Source organism: Rattus norvegicus, chromosome 6 (genome assembly GCF_021556685.1).
Source record: "Rattus norvegicus strain SHRSP/BbbUtx chromosome 6, alternate assembly SHRSP_T2T, whole genome shotgun sequence".
NCBI lineage: Eukaryota > Metazoa > Chordata > Mammalia > Rodentia > Muridae > Rattus > Rattus norvegicus.
In genome coordinates this window covers 51,552,048-51,567,664 of record NC_141539.1, presented here as the reverse complement: position 1 = coordinate 51,567,664, position 15,617 = coordinate 51,552,048, and the positions used below count along the sequence as shown (strand labels likewise).

At 49.6% G+C, this 15,617-nt stretch overlaps 1 protein-coding gene across 2 annotated transcripts in view; it reads left to right on the top strand.

The window, feature by feature from the left end:
* Trappc12 (trafficking protein particle complex subunit 12) overlaps positions 1-8,068 on the top strand; it is a 72,248-nt gene extending 64,180 nt beyond the window's left edge. For both annotated transcript variants that reach the window (XM_087553184.1, NM_001398781.1), the window contains 4 exon segments: positions 1,542-1,640; positions 6,028-6,128; positions 6,851-6,938; positions 7,139-8,068. In XM_087553184.1, coding sequence (XP_087409310.1) covers positions 1,542-1,640; positions 6,028-6,128; positions 6,851-6,938; positions 7,139-7,381 — 531 coding nt within the window. In that variant the 3' untranslated portion in view covers positions 7,382-8,068.
* Positions 8,069-15,617: the final 7,549 nt, after the last annotated feature.

Below are 15,617 nucleotides of genomic sequence, written 5' to 3'. Positions count from 1 at the left end.
AGGTCAAGATGGCCTGTACTCAGGTACAGCACTGGGGCTGGCAGTCTGCCCTTTGCTCACTGAAGTCAAATGTAAGGGTACATACCAGGTTAGAGGGGATACCAGGATGGATCTTAGGGGCCATGACCTTTTGGAGGGAAGTAAGACTGGCTGCTGCTCCTCTGTGCAGCGACCTTGACCCCAGGACAGTGGTCTGAGAGCAGGTCCACAAGCTGCACAGGGATGCTGCGTCCTCTCAGCCATGCCCCTGGCTTCCCAAAGGCAGAGGAGCTGTCAAAAGCCTTCTCTTCTGACGCCTCACAGTACATGCACAACATACACACGTGCACCTGCACACACTCACACGTGCACCTGCTGGCACAATGAGAAATAAGGCAGGCTGGCCTTGGGCAGCAGTGACAGGCAGCAAAACGTGGTGGGAGAGGAAATCAAGGCATGTGTGGTCTGGCTCCTTGTGAGCATCAGGCCTTGAATAAAATTAGTTTTAACGAGCTGCACTTGAAGGTACCAGACTGGAGAGTCTTCATTTTTTTTCCCCTGCCAAACTGGAATTTTACTTGTCGTCTGTCTTTATAACCTCCCAATTAGCAAGCTCAGTAGCTGTAGTCCCAGTTTGGAGGAAACTGAAAGTTTAGCAGAGAGAAATGAAATACCTTCCAGAATTTTATGGTTAGGAGGAAATCAGCAGTGCTGGCCCTGGACTGGTCACCATGTGCTGTAACTGAGAAGTAACAAGTCTTGGCCTGGCTCTTGCCACAAAGCTTGCTCAGCTACTCACTACAGAGGGTGTAGGAGGAGCTCACCTCTGAACCCTGTGACAGGCAGTACACATCTCACTGATACCAACTCCCATGCCTTTTTATACTATGGACCACAAATGGGAAATGGACACTAGGTGGGGAGTAGACAGAATGCCTCAAGGAGGGGCTGCAGGCAGGGGTGGTGCAAGGCTACCACTAGGAAGGTGCACAGAGCTGGTCACTGAAGACAGCTCTGCAGGATGTGGACACCAAGCCCACAGCACCTTCAGCACCTCTGTACACTTGTCTCTGTAGAGCAGAGTAACCGTGTGACATTATAGGATGCGGTGACATCCTATGCCTTCACTGTCATAGCAAAGTTGATTGGTGGGTTATTTCAATACAGGTATTTCACCTCGATATGGGGCACAGAAAAATGTTTGAGATGCTTTCAAAGTGTGGCTTATGTGTTTGGATGATGAGATGGTACAGAACTACAAGTCCTTACAACAACTCTGCCAGAAAAGAGGGAGGCAGGCACCAAATGTGGGGACCTCTGGTTTCTGCTTAGGAAGCAGAAGCAAAAAGCAGCCTTCAGGCCTGAATCTATGTCCAGAGGCCTGTGCTAACAAAAGGATATATGTCACAGAAGTTGGAGTCTTCAGTCCCACCACGGTTGGTGGGAGGTCCTACACTGGTCTGTTGCCTCCACCACTCTGTGTGTATCCTTGGTCCATAATGCACTGCGAACAGCTGCATAGCTTCTCCAGCTCACTGCATGCTTTTGTTCTCTTACCACAGGACTATGTGCTGGCTGTAGACGCTTACCTCACAGTAATCAAGTACTACCCGGAGCAGGAGCCACAGCTGCTGAGTGGAATTGGCCGCATTCTCCTCCAGGTACTGGCCACACTGCGTAGAGACCAACAGCTGAGTGCAGCAGCTGCAACCCAGCAAGGTTGCCTGGGAATTCTGTCCCTCAGAACTCATACAAATGGACAGTAGTAAGGAAATATTTCAGTTCAAATTAATGTGGCCGCTAAGGTGTTCTCTGCAATGTTTCTGTTGTGTGCTGTCCTGTTGCAGTTAGGGTCATCTGCTAACGGTAGCTGCTGTGTTGAGGGAACACTCAAGTGGACCCTGACACAGGGGCTGCAGTAATGCCGAGGCCTGGCCACCCTCAGCAAGGCTCTCTAATATTTGGTACATCTTCTTGTCATCCAGGATCATGATCTCCCACTGCAGGCTGCCCAGGACAGGCCTTGTCCCTTGAGAGGCTCTAAATATGGGTGAAGTGGGTGGGTGAAGAACAGCTAATGGCGGAGGAGAATGAGCCCACCCACACAGGCACATGGCCACAGAAGTCAAGCACTGCTACACTTCCCAGTGCTCTGCAGCCTGCTTGGCTACCTCGCCTTAACAGCACTTGTAGCTAGAATGCCTTCCTAGCATGTGGGAATCTGGAACTTATGGGTACTGGGGTCCTATATTCCCTGACTCCATAGCGGGGCTTTCCTGCTCGGAGAACCCAGACAGAACACAGGAGGCAGCCATCTGCATACATATCTAGGAACACTGAAACTACGATGCAGAGTGGGAAATCTGATATTTTGGAGGCCAAAGTGGCCCCAAGGGTAAGTGTTCCACACAGAGCACATTTCCACAGTGAAAGCCACACTACATAAGGAATGCTTGTGGGAGGAGACTGACTTTATTACTGAACTGAAGCTGTTTAATGCTGAGTGCATGGGAAGATCTTAGGAAACGGTGCCTGGCTCCATCTTGAATGTGATCTACAAATCAGAGGAGGCCCCTGGCTCATTAATGCCTGGGCATGGCAGGTTTCCAACACTGCTGCCCCCGGGAGTGTCCTCGGTAGCTAGAGAAAGGGCAAAACACAAGACTAGTAGGTTGGCCTCCTTGCTGTGGGCTGTTCATCCTCGGGCACTGCTACAGGCCAGTGCCCCATCTCAGGGTCCAATGCAAAGGAGAGGTACAATCCTTGGGTCATACTGCTCCAAACAAGAGATGTAGTACCCACCAGGCCAAGGAACCAGCCCAAGGAAAGCAGATCTTCAAGGCCAAGAGTCCTGGGCACTGCTGAGTTTGGCCTGTAAGCAGTGTGGTGCTGGCATCAGCAAGTTGCACCTGTTCTCTCACCCTCAAACAAGAGTAACTGGCCAGTCTTCAGTGAGAAAGAGGAGCAGCCTCCCTCTGCAGCCATCCCAGCATGACATGGTCATCCCACTCTGATGAGTCAGAAGAGTGAGCCCCTCTGTGGCCATTTCAGTCACTCTGAGTGAGTGAAGCCAAATGTGAATGAACACACATTGTCGGTGGCCATAACTGGCTTCTGTCTGGGAAAGGACACCTACGCGCTGAAAAGTAGACACTGATCAAACAGAGCGAGGCACTTTGAATACAGTGCTGAAGTGGGGGACTAGAAGCACTTTACTAACTACAGACAAAGTGCAGGGGGCTGTGGGAAGTCTGGTGACATCACGGATGGACTACACCAACCAGGATGAAGTAAATGACCTACAGTGGGTTCCTAGATGACTTCACACAGGTGAATTTGAATACTGCCACACCCCTTCTCTGTGGGCTTCACTTGTATTTACATTTGTTTTTAAGGTTTTTTTTTTTTTTCCTAAAATGCCATGTGGCCTAAGAATAGGGGTCATTTTATCACCCCCGCAATGTCTGGACAACCGAGGAAGACAGCTTTGACAAATATGAGTGCCCCAGAGGCACATGCCCCTCCCCTAGCCTATGCTACATCTCCTGGCCACAAACCCCCTGTGGTCATTCTTCAGGGTGTTTTATTCTGAAGAGCAGTCTTCATTCTTTCTGAGATGGACATAGAGCAAGTCTGGTTGTGAGCAGGGTCACCTGTGTTGACTGTGAGCCATTCACGTGACAGCTGGGAGCCCAACTCGGGCATGCAGCATAGTAAAGGGCTAGTTTTTACTACTTTTTATTCAGGAACTCTTAATGCCTTTGCCTGTCCCCACAGGCTTGACTACCTCCTCCCCACACTCCCTACCAGCCTTCAGAGGTGCTAGGTGCATCTGCGTATTTGAAACTCTCAGGCCTGCGGATGTCACCATCACACACAGCATCCTGCAGACCATGTGTGCCTTCTGCTCAGAAAGCAGGTGGACAGTGGCTTAGGGGAGAGAAGTGGACATGACGTTTCCACATTGAGGAAGCCTGTTCACAGAAGGCTGGAGGTGCCTGATTCCAGGAGCTTCTCAGACAGTCCCAAGGCAGAGCCAAGTAATCCAGTCTGGACACCTGGAGCATTTGTCCTTTGAAGTTCCTTCTCTCTGGCTCAGACTCTGCCCCTCCAGATCTTTTCACGTGGGTCTTGGGAGGTCATCACTCACACCAGCGAGATAGCTTTTGAACCACCATGGAAGTGCAGTAGCCCATGGAAGCCGCTGTGTGAGAGCAGCTCTGCTTCCAGGGCAGGAAAAGAAGATACTCGACCACGTACTTCAGAGCCAGAGACCCATGGCTGCCAGAGTTCACTGGAGAGCCAGGAAGGTGCCAGACTGTAGGGGACTGCAGGGAGCAAGGGAAGACTACTGGAACACAATGGGGAGGAGCAGCGGAGGCCTGAACATGGCAGATGGGGGTGGCCCGTTCAAAGTGCAGCCAGGAGTAGCAGCAGGTGGGGCACAGTGGCACACAGTGGCCCAAGGATACCTGACAGATGGCGCTGTACACCCTGATACGTCTTAAATACCTGTATTGTATACATGCAGCTTGTTAACCAGCAGTCAGACCTCAAGAAAACTGCCTAGAAGGGATTGGCTTCCAGCTTGCAGAGATGTCAACCCCTCCCCAGGAAATAAAAAACTCTTGTTTATTTTCTGAGCCATTGAGTGGCTAGAAGTGATAAGGACAAATAGCAAAGGGAAGATGTCTATTCAAGAACATCCGTGAGAAGGCTGAAGTATCAACCAGGGCTGGCACCCATCCCCAACTCAGCCAGGGTGATGAGCCCAAGCTAGGGAGAGTTCTTTCCACTTCCACTTAGCTCCTCCCCCATGCCCGGTGCTGGGTGGAGTCCAGGTCAGTGTAGACAGCCAAGGGACTCTGCCTCCTCAGGCTAGGATAGTGGTCACACTAATTGCCCTTTACGTCCTGATGCTTAGTAAAACAGTATAAGACCTCAGGCTGTCTCCCCTGTGCTGTTCTCCCCTGTCTACTCTAGAATCGCTCTAGTTCCAAAAACAGACCTCAGATAAATAGCTGGTGATCTGCTTCCCTGAGCACTGACTCCCTACATACAGCATAAGGCGGATGTCAACCCAAGAGTGTTCCCAGTGACAAGGGGCTGCCAAAGGGGGGTGCCACCAGGCTGAGAAAGCCACAACAAGCCTCCCAATACATAAGGTGACTTTACCAAAATCAGTAACTCATATAGCTCCATCCCTCAGAGATCCTCCAGGGAGTAGGAGGTAAATGGGGTGCTTATTATAAGGTACAATACGATCAAAAGATGGTATTTTGTGTGGCTTTTGTTAAGGTGTCCTTCAGGCAGGCCGTAAACACATGGGTCATTGGTCAGCCTCTACTGGTGTGTGAAGTTGCTGTATAACAGGACTCTTTGTCTTCCACTTCTCATTGCAAGCCTAACTTAGAGCACTGGGTTCCCTCCCTACTCTTAAGGCAGCAGAAGAGCACAGACACCCATCTCACTCGGCTCCATGTCTTCCTGACACTTCCCCATCACTGATAGAGTTGTAAGAGTCCAACTTCACTTACCTCAGAGTAGGAGTTCCCTTCATCTCCCTGGGTGCCTATCCCAAGGGGCCCTGGTATCCTCACGAAGGATAGCAGTAGGTCTGTTCACTTATTTTTATAGTAGGATTCTGTATTTATTTGGTCGAAGTATTACTTTGAAGTTAGCAAGCTGGTGGTATCTACTCTGACCTCAGCCAGAAACGTCTCAGAAATTGACTCAGGCCTGTTGTGGTTTATCAGAGTTTGTTTTTACTGAGCACCACACCGGAGTTTATACTTGGGGGCACAGCCACTAAGTTGTAAGACTTGAGCCAGGCATTCATGTTAACATAATTCCCTGTCAGAGACAGAAGCACCAGGTACTTTGGGTGGGTCCTTAAATGTCTCTTGCTCACCGGGTGGGCTCTGGGACCTCCCGTATGACACACAAGGCACTTCCTATTCGGATATGATACTGGAAACAACTGTGATTTTACATTGACATCTCTTTTAACCTGCTAGCTAAACTGACTGAATAACTTTGTTAAAGCAGATTGGAGACATAAAAACAGCTGAAAAATATTTTCAAGACGTTGAGAAAGTAACTCAGAAGTTGGATGGACTACAGGGTAAAATAATGGTTTTAATGAACAGGTAAATATCTTCGAATTATTTGTGTGTGTGCATATAAACATGCATGCTGAGCTCACACGACCACTGTGGAGAGTTGGCTCCGACACGGTCCGACACGCATGAGCTCCAGCAGCTGAACTCAGGGTTCCAGGGACAGCAGGAGACCCAACCTGCTGAGCCGTCTCATTGGCCCACAGTTTGTCTGACTGTCCCTGTCCTCAAGTCTGAGACCCAGACCCTCAGGCCAGGGAGCATGCTGTTCTTCTAGAATCACAGCCCTACTCCTCACGCCTAAGACGCAATCTTCAGAGCATGAGCTCGTTTTCAGTATAGACGTACACCAGGATGTCAGACCCGCCGTCAGGGGCTCCCGGTAGTGCTGGTCTCCGATTAGCTTTCCTGGGTCGCATATCTCAAGATCATGAATGTGTGGCCATCAGGACAAACTTGCTACCCGCTCTAACCACACCAGAAAGTGAACATGGTACAGGGGTCAGTTTATAAGACAGGAAGTAACCTTGGTTGGAGGAAGTAACCTGTGTCTGGACTGGAACCTAAATGGCAGACTTGCCAGTGACTCTGATGTTTCAGTCAGCAATAAAGCCATTGGCTCCATCTGAGAGCACACGACTCACTCTGATGTACGTGCCTGAATGTCCATGGTGCATGGTGAACCTTATCCTGGCTGCTGGGTACCCTTGGCGTTCCTGTGCTCACTGCTTTATCTGTTGTGTACATTGCAGAGCCTTTCTGTACCTTGGCCAGAATAACTTTGCAGAAGCTCACAAGTTCTTCACAGAGATTTTGAGGATGGACCCGACAAATGCAGTGGTAAGACATGCAGACTGGGTACCCACAGGCCCCTCTACCTTTTGCAGACCAGTAAACCCAGATTCCTGCTCTGGCCTGGCCTGGCCTGGTCTGCAGCAGCTAAAGAGGTCTGCAAAGGGTCTGGTGAAACATGGGGACCAGGGACAGAGAGCAGGCAGGCTTGTGTCTGTGGCACCCTGAGCCCATGTCCTTTGCTCCAGGCCAACAACAATGCTGCTGTGTGTCTGCTTTACCTGGGGAAGCTCAAGGACTCCCTGCGGCAGCTGGAGGCCATGGTGCAGCAGGACCCCAGGCACTACCTGCACGAGAGCGTGCTCTTCAACCTGACCACCATGTATGAGCTGGAGTCCTCAAGGAGCATGCAGAAGAAGCAGAGCCTACTTGAGGCCGTTGCCAGCAAAGAAGGGGACAGCTTCAACACACAGTGCCTGAAGCTGGCCTAGTTCCCTCCAGGTCTCTGTACTCTGTAGACACTTGAGAAGGTGGATCAGTAAAAGCACTTGATGGGTGTGCAGGAACATGCCTTAGGCTGGGCTAGTCTCAGACCCACTGACCGGCCTACCATGCAGTTCCACAACACTGCCCGTTGGTGGAGGTGGGCTATATGCCTGGCATTCAGAACAGGAAACACAAGAACCTGGGTTCTTTGGTTTGTTCATGGACGTTAACTGCTCCTTTGTCACTTCTGAATACTTGGCTGGTGTATATATAATATTGCCTGTTCTCACTATCATTTTCTTCCTTCCTCCATATCCTAAACCAAAGCATCACGCTGCCTACTCAGCTCACTCAGAACACAGCTGGGCAAGAAGCGTCACAGGCTGGCACAGCATCTATGTGTTCTGTGTGCCTGGAAGGCAGAGCGGCGCAACACTTGTACGCTTTGTCTACTTTGCAAAATGTGAAGGACCTGAAGATGGTTTGGGGTACCCAGCTTTCCTAGTTCATGTGACTCATAAACACTCATTTTAAAGGCAGGATACACAACTGTGGGATGCAGCAGGGCACAATTTGTGCCTCGCATGCTGAGAGCCTGGGCTCCACCATAACAACATAAACAAAATGTCTGTGGCACACAACAAAACTACTGTCTCTTCATTTCTGAATAAAGTGGAGAGTCCTTGGTGTTATTTCCTGGGGATTTATTTCCAAATGGTCTTACCTGAGACTTAACTTATAGAATGGGTGAATTTTGGGGGCTCACTCACAGGAGCATGGATACCCAAAGATGCTAAAAAGCCCACCCACCCCCACCCTCACTCCCCAGTAGTGACTGTCAAAAGCTGCATCTCTGGAGCCCCTGCATAACTTAGAGGCAGCCCAGCTGGCCAGCCCCCTGTTCCAGCTGTTGTTGCTGCTGTGTAACCTTGAGGAGGGGCCTCCGAGCACAGCAAGTTACACGGGAGCTTCCTCTAGGAAGCTGGAGTACAGAGGAAGTGGCTACACAGTGCTCCACCCCTTTACCAACTCTCATTCTTTCCACACCCCTTTCCTGGTGTTTCTTGAGCTTTCCAGGGCTCTGTGGATGTTGGTTTATGACTGGATGTTGTTCCACTGTGCCTCAGCAAGTCTCTCAGGAGCTTGTCTGGCTGGAGCTCACCAGTCATCTTTGGAATAAACACACTTCAGAGGGCAGTTGTACAGGCCCATCACAAAATCAGAGCAGTGGTCACCCTCTGTGCCTGTGACCTGCCCTGCTTTTCAGCTCCAAACATGAGTTCCCTCCAGGGGAGCACACTTGGAATCCACTCAGAAGCCAGAAGAAAGCACTGGATCCCCTAGAGCTGGAGTTAAGGTGGTTGTGAGCAGCACGATACAGGTTCTAGGAACCAAACTCTGGCCCTTTTCTAGATCAGCAAGCAGTCTTACCCCTGAGCCCTCTCTTCTGACCCTGTGTACTAGGAGTGTGGCATGTGGGTGGGAGGTAGTGCCAAGTGCACTGTCACTGCCACAAGGGCAAAAGACAGCTGTTCACAGCCATGCATACCAGAAACCAGCCCAAGGGGCTGAGGCCGAACAACCCGTCTGTACTGACAGGCCAGGGATGTGAGAGCTAAGCCACAAGGGTCGTTGGCTCTGGCCATTCTGGCAGATTCATCCTGATCCTCTCAGGCACATCAACAGACAGCATGCCAGGAGCCACTGGGTGTCCCGGCAACAGAAACAGCATCCTAAGTTACGGTCTCACGTCTGCAGGTAAGGGTGACCCAGTCCTCTCCCAGCCTGCATTCCCCATTGTCTTAGTGTTCTGTGGCTGTGAAGAGGTACTGACCACAGCAACGCTTATGAACATTACCTGGGGCTGGCTTAGTGTCAGAGAGTTAGTCAGTTATCGTCATGGGGGAAACATGACGTGGTGCTAGAGAAGGAGCGGAGAACTCTTCAAGGAAAAAGAGTCACTGGGCATGGCTTGAGCTTTTGAACCTCAAAGCTCACTCCCAGTGACACATTTCCTCCAAGGCCACACCTAATCCTCAAATAGTACCTCTTCCTGGTCACGAAGCATTCAAATCTGAGCAACTGTGGGAGTCGCTCCTCTTCATCCACCCACTGAGAGGCAAGGGCAGAGAGAGTAGGAGACTTTGGTGTAGTCCTGAAATCATGGCCCAAGATTTTGGCCATTCTATGGGTCAGCTTTGAGCCTCTGTGTTAGAGCTGCCCACAGCTGACATCACAAACTGGACCTAGACAATGGGCAGCCTCCAGGTTCTCCCTGCCTTTCTCTTCAGCATCTGGCTCAGTATGGGGCTTCTGACTAAATCAGGGCAGATGCTGGTATACACATCACTCTTAGGATCGGGACAGCTAAAACAAATTAAGGCTCCCTCACACAAGGGAACCCCAGTTACCCTGGCAATCCAAGCTAACATCACTCTGGCACCAGAAATGACAGGCTGTTTCAGTAGGTTCACTCTGCCAATTTTTAAACAGCCATTTTTGTTCTAATCAGTCATAAACTGCCACAGTCCCTCAGAAGCACTCTCCTTTCCTTCTTTTTCCCCTCCTAGAGGTTAATCCCTGCAGGTCTTGGACCCATTTGAACAGCAACACATCCATGAAGCTCTGTCCAGTCACACTGGTGAGTAACAGGCCACAGAAGGGATGACCAGCCTTTCCTATGGAACCCACCATTAGGAAGCCCACTGGGAGCGAACACTCAGTCTGGCGCTCACCAAGGTCTGGGTTTAGCAGAGCCAATACCAAAACCTTCATGTGCTGCACACCATCCTTGCCACATGCTGTTGGGTACCTAAGCTACAGAATGTGCAGACAGGTCAAAGTTCTGACTGGCCTGTGGACACTCATCTAATGTAAAACAGAGCACACATGAAAAGGGAAGCCTGTGTGACGTAGGTTTCTATGGCCGTGATAAACACCAGAATCCTTGGGGAAGGTATGGGTTTACTTCATCTCCAGGATTGCAGTCTATCAATCATGAAGGGAAGTCAGGGCAGAAACCTAGGGACAGTAACTGAAGCAAAAGCCACGAAGGAACATTGATGTACTGACTTGCTCATCCCGCTTTTTTGTACCATATAGGACCACAGGCCCATGGGTAGCCCCACCCACAGTGAGCTGAGCCCTCCCACATCAATTGTTAATCAAGAAAATACCCTGCAGACTCACCTAAAAATATGTTCTCAGTTAAGATTCCCTCTTCCCAGGAAAGTCTGGGTTTGTCAAGTTGACAACCAACCAATGAGGTGACTGGAAAGAACACCACATCCCCTGCAGTGAGCATAACCATTTATTTTGTTGTGTTTGAGACAGTCTTTCCCTATGTAGGTAAAGCAGACCCACATGGAACACTGGGTCCTCCTGCCTCAGCCTCCGGAGTGCTAGCATTACATATATGTGCTACCACACCCAGCTTGGACCACTTCATAACTGGTTCTGTCCCTACCCACTGCTTTGTTAAACTGCCTCCTCTCTCCCTGAGCTCCCCAGGTTCTACCTTGGAGCCCCTACTGCATAGCAAATTATGAGGCCTACACAGTCTGCTTCTACCAAGGCCTATTCCCTCCCTGCTGTCCCAACCACATGGGCCATCAACCCTTGGTCTGCTGGACTTTGCATTGTTAGAACTAAAATATCCACAATATCCATATATTGAAGTTCTTGTTGCCCAGTATGACTGGATTTGGAGCTAGGACAGGCCTAATTAGAATTAAGACCCTGTATAAGGCTGAAGCACTGACATACATTGGAGGACATAGTAGTAAGGTGATCCCAGGAGGCCCAACCCTGTGACGGGAATGTTGATCTCAAGCTCGAGATACCCAGCCTCCAGTGATGTCACGAGTCTCCCTGTCTGGTGTTTCTGTTAACAGCCCAAGATGCCCTGCTCTGCAGAGCAGCTACCTCACTTCTGGTGTGTCAGCACATAATCCACTGAGCACCTAGGAGGAGCAAGGCTGCACCTACTCAAGGGTGTACCTGGCTATGCTATCCCACAAGATCTGTCCTACTGTCCATCCTGTTCCTACCTGGAACCTGGCTGCAAGGCTCTTACCATTCACAGCTCTGGAAGCTTGTGAATGTCCATCTCGGGCATGAATGAATCTGCGAGTTCACAGTAATCATGGAGTGGAGAAGCCAACACAGACACTAGTATCACTGTCCTAGATGATGTCTCTGTGTGGTCCGAAGTCCTGCTCTGGGGGAGAGATGGAAGTAGAAGACAGGCCTCTGAAAGTGGCCCTGGCCCTGGCCCTGCTGGCATCCCTGTGTTCTTAGATGATGAGCCTCCTTTGTTCTCCTGGAGAAGCAACAATCAATTATGCCAGGGCGTCTGGGAGCCATCAGGATTAATGACTGACTGGCCAGGCTGAAAGATGTATAGGTGGCAAGGCCAATCGCTGATCGCATCGATCTGTCTGCCAGACAGGTGTGTGGACTTGGGCAGGAGCGCTTTCTGTAACAGCTGCCGCAGACAAGCACATTTAACCCATTGAAACAAGGGACAGCAGTAAGTTGGGTATATCGCTCAGAGGCAGACTAGTCCTAGCATGTGCAAGGATACGAATTCGGTCTCCATGCTAGAAACTATCAATGATCGTTAATTCCCTAGTGTGGCTAGAGCCCATCTGAGTAAATTACTCAACAGTACGACTAGGGATCAAGTCTTCCATACAGGAGACTCTTGGGATATAGCACATTCCAGGTTTAACAAGGGCTAATGGGAAGAGCTGGATTTATTGGCTGTGACCTACAGCAGGGCTGTAGGATACCTGCTACAGGTAAGCTGGATACCTCCAGATGGGTTCCCTTCAGAGGTGTCTCTACCAAACAGCATGCAGACTACCCTTGACCTCACTGACCCATAGACACCTGCAGATTTCAGGGCATCCAGTGCCATCCACATGCAATGCCCAAGAGCCTCCAGCTTCCACTCTCCTTACCCTCAAAGAGCAAGGCCAGTGCCACACAGCTTGTCCACAAGAAGCCGCCAGACTTCACAGCCTGCCCACAGCACCCTGAAGCTACAGAACAGGAAACCTACCTCAAAAAGAACTCTTAGTTAAGATACCAATGACTCAGGCTCTACTCAGAGGGAAGAGACCTAAGCAAAATCTATAGCATTTTGTCTTATTTTTGTTGTTGCTTGGGGAGTTTAGGGAGTTACATTCTAAAACAAATACGCAATCCTGCAGCTCACTGGAAGATTCCAGAGGCTCCTGAGCAACCAGAGGAAAAAGCATTAGAATCAGATCAGTACTGTATGACTTTCCTCTTTCATCTGGCCATCTTCAAGGTGCTGGTGTATGTATTATATAAGCCATAAGATTATTTGAGGTTTTTGAAACCTTTTACATAGTATACTTTCCAAAGGAAAACAGTTTTCAGGAAAAAATGATTGTTCCGGCTCACACATTTGAACAAGAATCATATTCATCACCCTCCACCCGCCCACTCATCAACTCAACCCATCTTCCTATTCACCCACTCCATCCATCCACCCACTCATCAGTATAACCCATCTTCCTACCCTCCCACTCATCAATTCAGTACATCCATCTATTCACCCACCACCAGCCAGCCACTCCCCACCCACCCAGCCACCCACCCCACCATGAACCCACCCGCTCCTGTGGCCCCAGTACTCTTCACCTATCTACCCTCCTGCTTTCCATGTCCACCACGTGAGACTCACACTTTTTCCCCAGTGTGTGATCAGCCCAGCACCAACCCACTGGAGCCCCCAGGGCAATAAAAGAGTCCTGGATCTTTGCAGTCCCTCCAGCCCAGCATAAGCAAAAGACTCCGCTTCAGATGCCAAGATACATTAAGGAAATCGGGAGCCTAATGGGTTCTAACACAGCACCAAACCCGAGAAATCGAGAGAAAAGCATGTGTCTGTAGCTGTGAGCCTCACTGTGTAATTCAGAAAAACACCCCCACCATGAGAAATGGCTTTCCTCCTCCAGAATTAGATGCAATCTGTACAAATTGAGCCAGAGGCCATTGAATCAGAAGTGGGGTCTGAAGATGCAATGATAAATCTTATCCCTAGCCTACATACCCTCACTGGTTCTGATGGTCTACCCACCTGCCATGTTTACCAACCCAGAACCAAAGTGATAGTCTACCTGCATCCCAGCTATTCAAGAGACAAGAGGCAGGGGAATCACACAAGCCCAGGACTCCAGGTTTAACTTTAAAAACTTACTCTAGGGTCCAGTGTGGAGGCTCTTGCCTATAATCCCAATACTCAGAAGGCAGAGGCAGTAGATCCTTTGCATTTGAGGCTAACCTAGTCTACGTTCTAGGCCATCCAGAGCACTATATAGTGAGACTCAAAAAAGAAAAAAAAAAAAAAAAAAAGGCCTCCCATCAAACCTAATGACCTAATTTCAATCACCACTCAGATGCATGGTAAGGAGTCAACTCCCTCAAGTTGTCATCTGAGTACCACTTGGGTACCATGGGACATACACACATTCTCTTTCCTCTCCCTCCCCCCACCCCAGCTCACACACAGAGTCTCAAAAAACAAAACAAAAAGTATGAATACTCTGAAAGAGCTAAAAAACTGTTACCTTACTTAGGTATAGTGACAGAATTCTGTTGCCTTCATTGGTGCTTTGAATAGGTTTGGCCACCATAGACTCATGTATGCTTGGCCCACAGAGAGTGACATTATTAGGAGGTGTGGCCTTGTTGGAATAGGTGTGGCCTTGTTGGAGGGGTGGGCTTTAGGGTCTTATGCTCAAGCTTCACCCAGTGTGGAAGAACAGTCTTCTCTTGGCTGCCTTTGGATCAATATGGAGAACTTTAGCCTCCTCTAAGCCCCGCATCTGCCTGGGTGCTACCATGCTTCTCACCATGACAATGATGAACTGAACCTCTGGCACTTTAAGCCAGCCCCAATTAAATATTTTCTAAGAGTTGCCTTGGTCATGGTATCTCTTCATAGCAATGGAAACCCTAAGACAGACACCTTCCTCAATCTTCCCTCAATCTGTGAGGTTGGGACTCATACCCAAGACCTATCAGCATGAAGAACATGCTGGAAGGCATATTCAGTCATCAACAGGAACAAGGCCATTCGCAGTGGACAGTTAAAAGAGGCACAACCAGTGGAAGGGGAAGCCCTGGGTCCTGCCAAGACTGAACCCCCAGTGAACGTGATTGTTGAGGGGAGGGCGGTAATGGGGGGAGGATGGGGAAGGGAACACCCATATAGAAGGGCAAGGGGAGGGTTTAGGGGGATGTTGGCCCGGAAACCGGGAAAGGGAATAACACTCGAAATGTAAATAAGAAATACCTAAGTTAATTTAAAAAAAAAAAAAGAGGCACAAAGAACAAAAGCAAAGCAAGTGGTGGCAAACATCTGTAATCAGAACTCAGGAGACACGGGCAGAAGGAGGTCAAGCCCAGCCTGACCGGAAGCTTGGCTGGTGCAGTACTTGCCTAGCATGTGTGAAGCCGTGGGTTCCATCCCCAACACTGTATAAACCACGTACAGTGGCCAATACCTGTGATACCTACACTCAGGAAGTACAATAAAGACTAGGACTGGAAGATCACCCCTACCTTATCAACATCACCCTCAATTTAATGACTTTGACACCAACCTGGGGTACGAGAGACCCTATCACAAACAACAAAATGTGGCGTGAGAGACAGCTCGGCAGTTAAGAGCGCTTGCTGCTCTTGCAGAGGACACGGAGGGCTTGGCTCTGTCTGACCTCAGTGTAAGTTCAAATCCCGACTTCCACATGACAGCTGACCATCATCTGTAACATAATTCCAGTCCCAGGGGATCCGACACCCTCTTCTGCCTTCTGGCGGACACCACGCATACATCTAGTGCACATACATACAAGCAGGCAGAACACCCAAACACAAAAGGAACTTTTTAAAAAATTAAACCTGGGCATGGTGTCACACAACTTTAATCTCAGCACTCAGGAGGCAGAAGCAGGAGGATCTCGGAATTCAGGGCCAGACTGGCTTACACTCTAGAGGCAGTTGCAGGGGAATATCAGAGTTCAAGGCCAGCTTGATCTACATATCAAGTTCCAGGCCAGCCACTGCTACAGAGTAAGACACTCTTAAAAACAAATAACAAGGGCTGGGGATTTAGCTCAGTGGTAGAGCACTTACCTAGGAAGCGCAAGGCCCTGGGTTCGGTCCCCAGCTCCGGAAAAAAAAAAAAAAAAAAAAAGAAAAAGA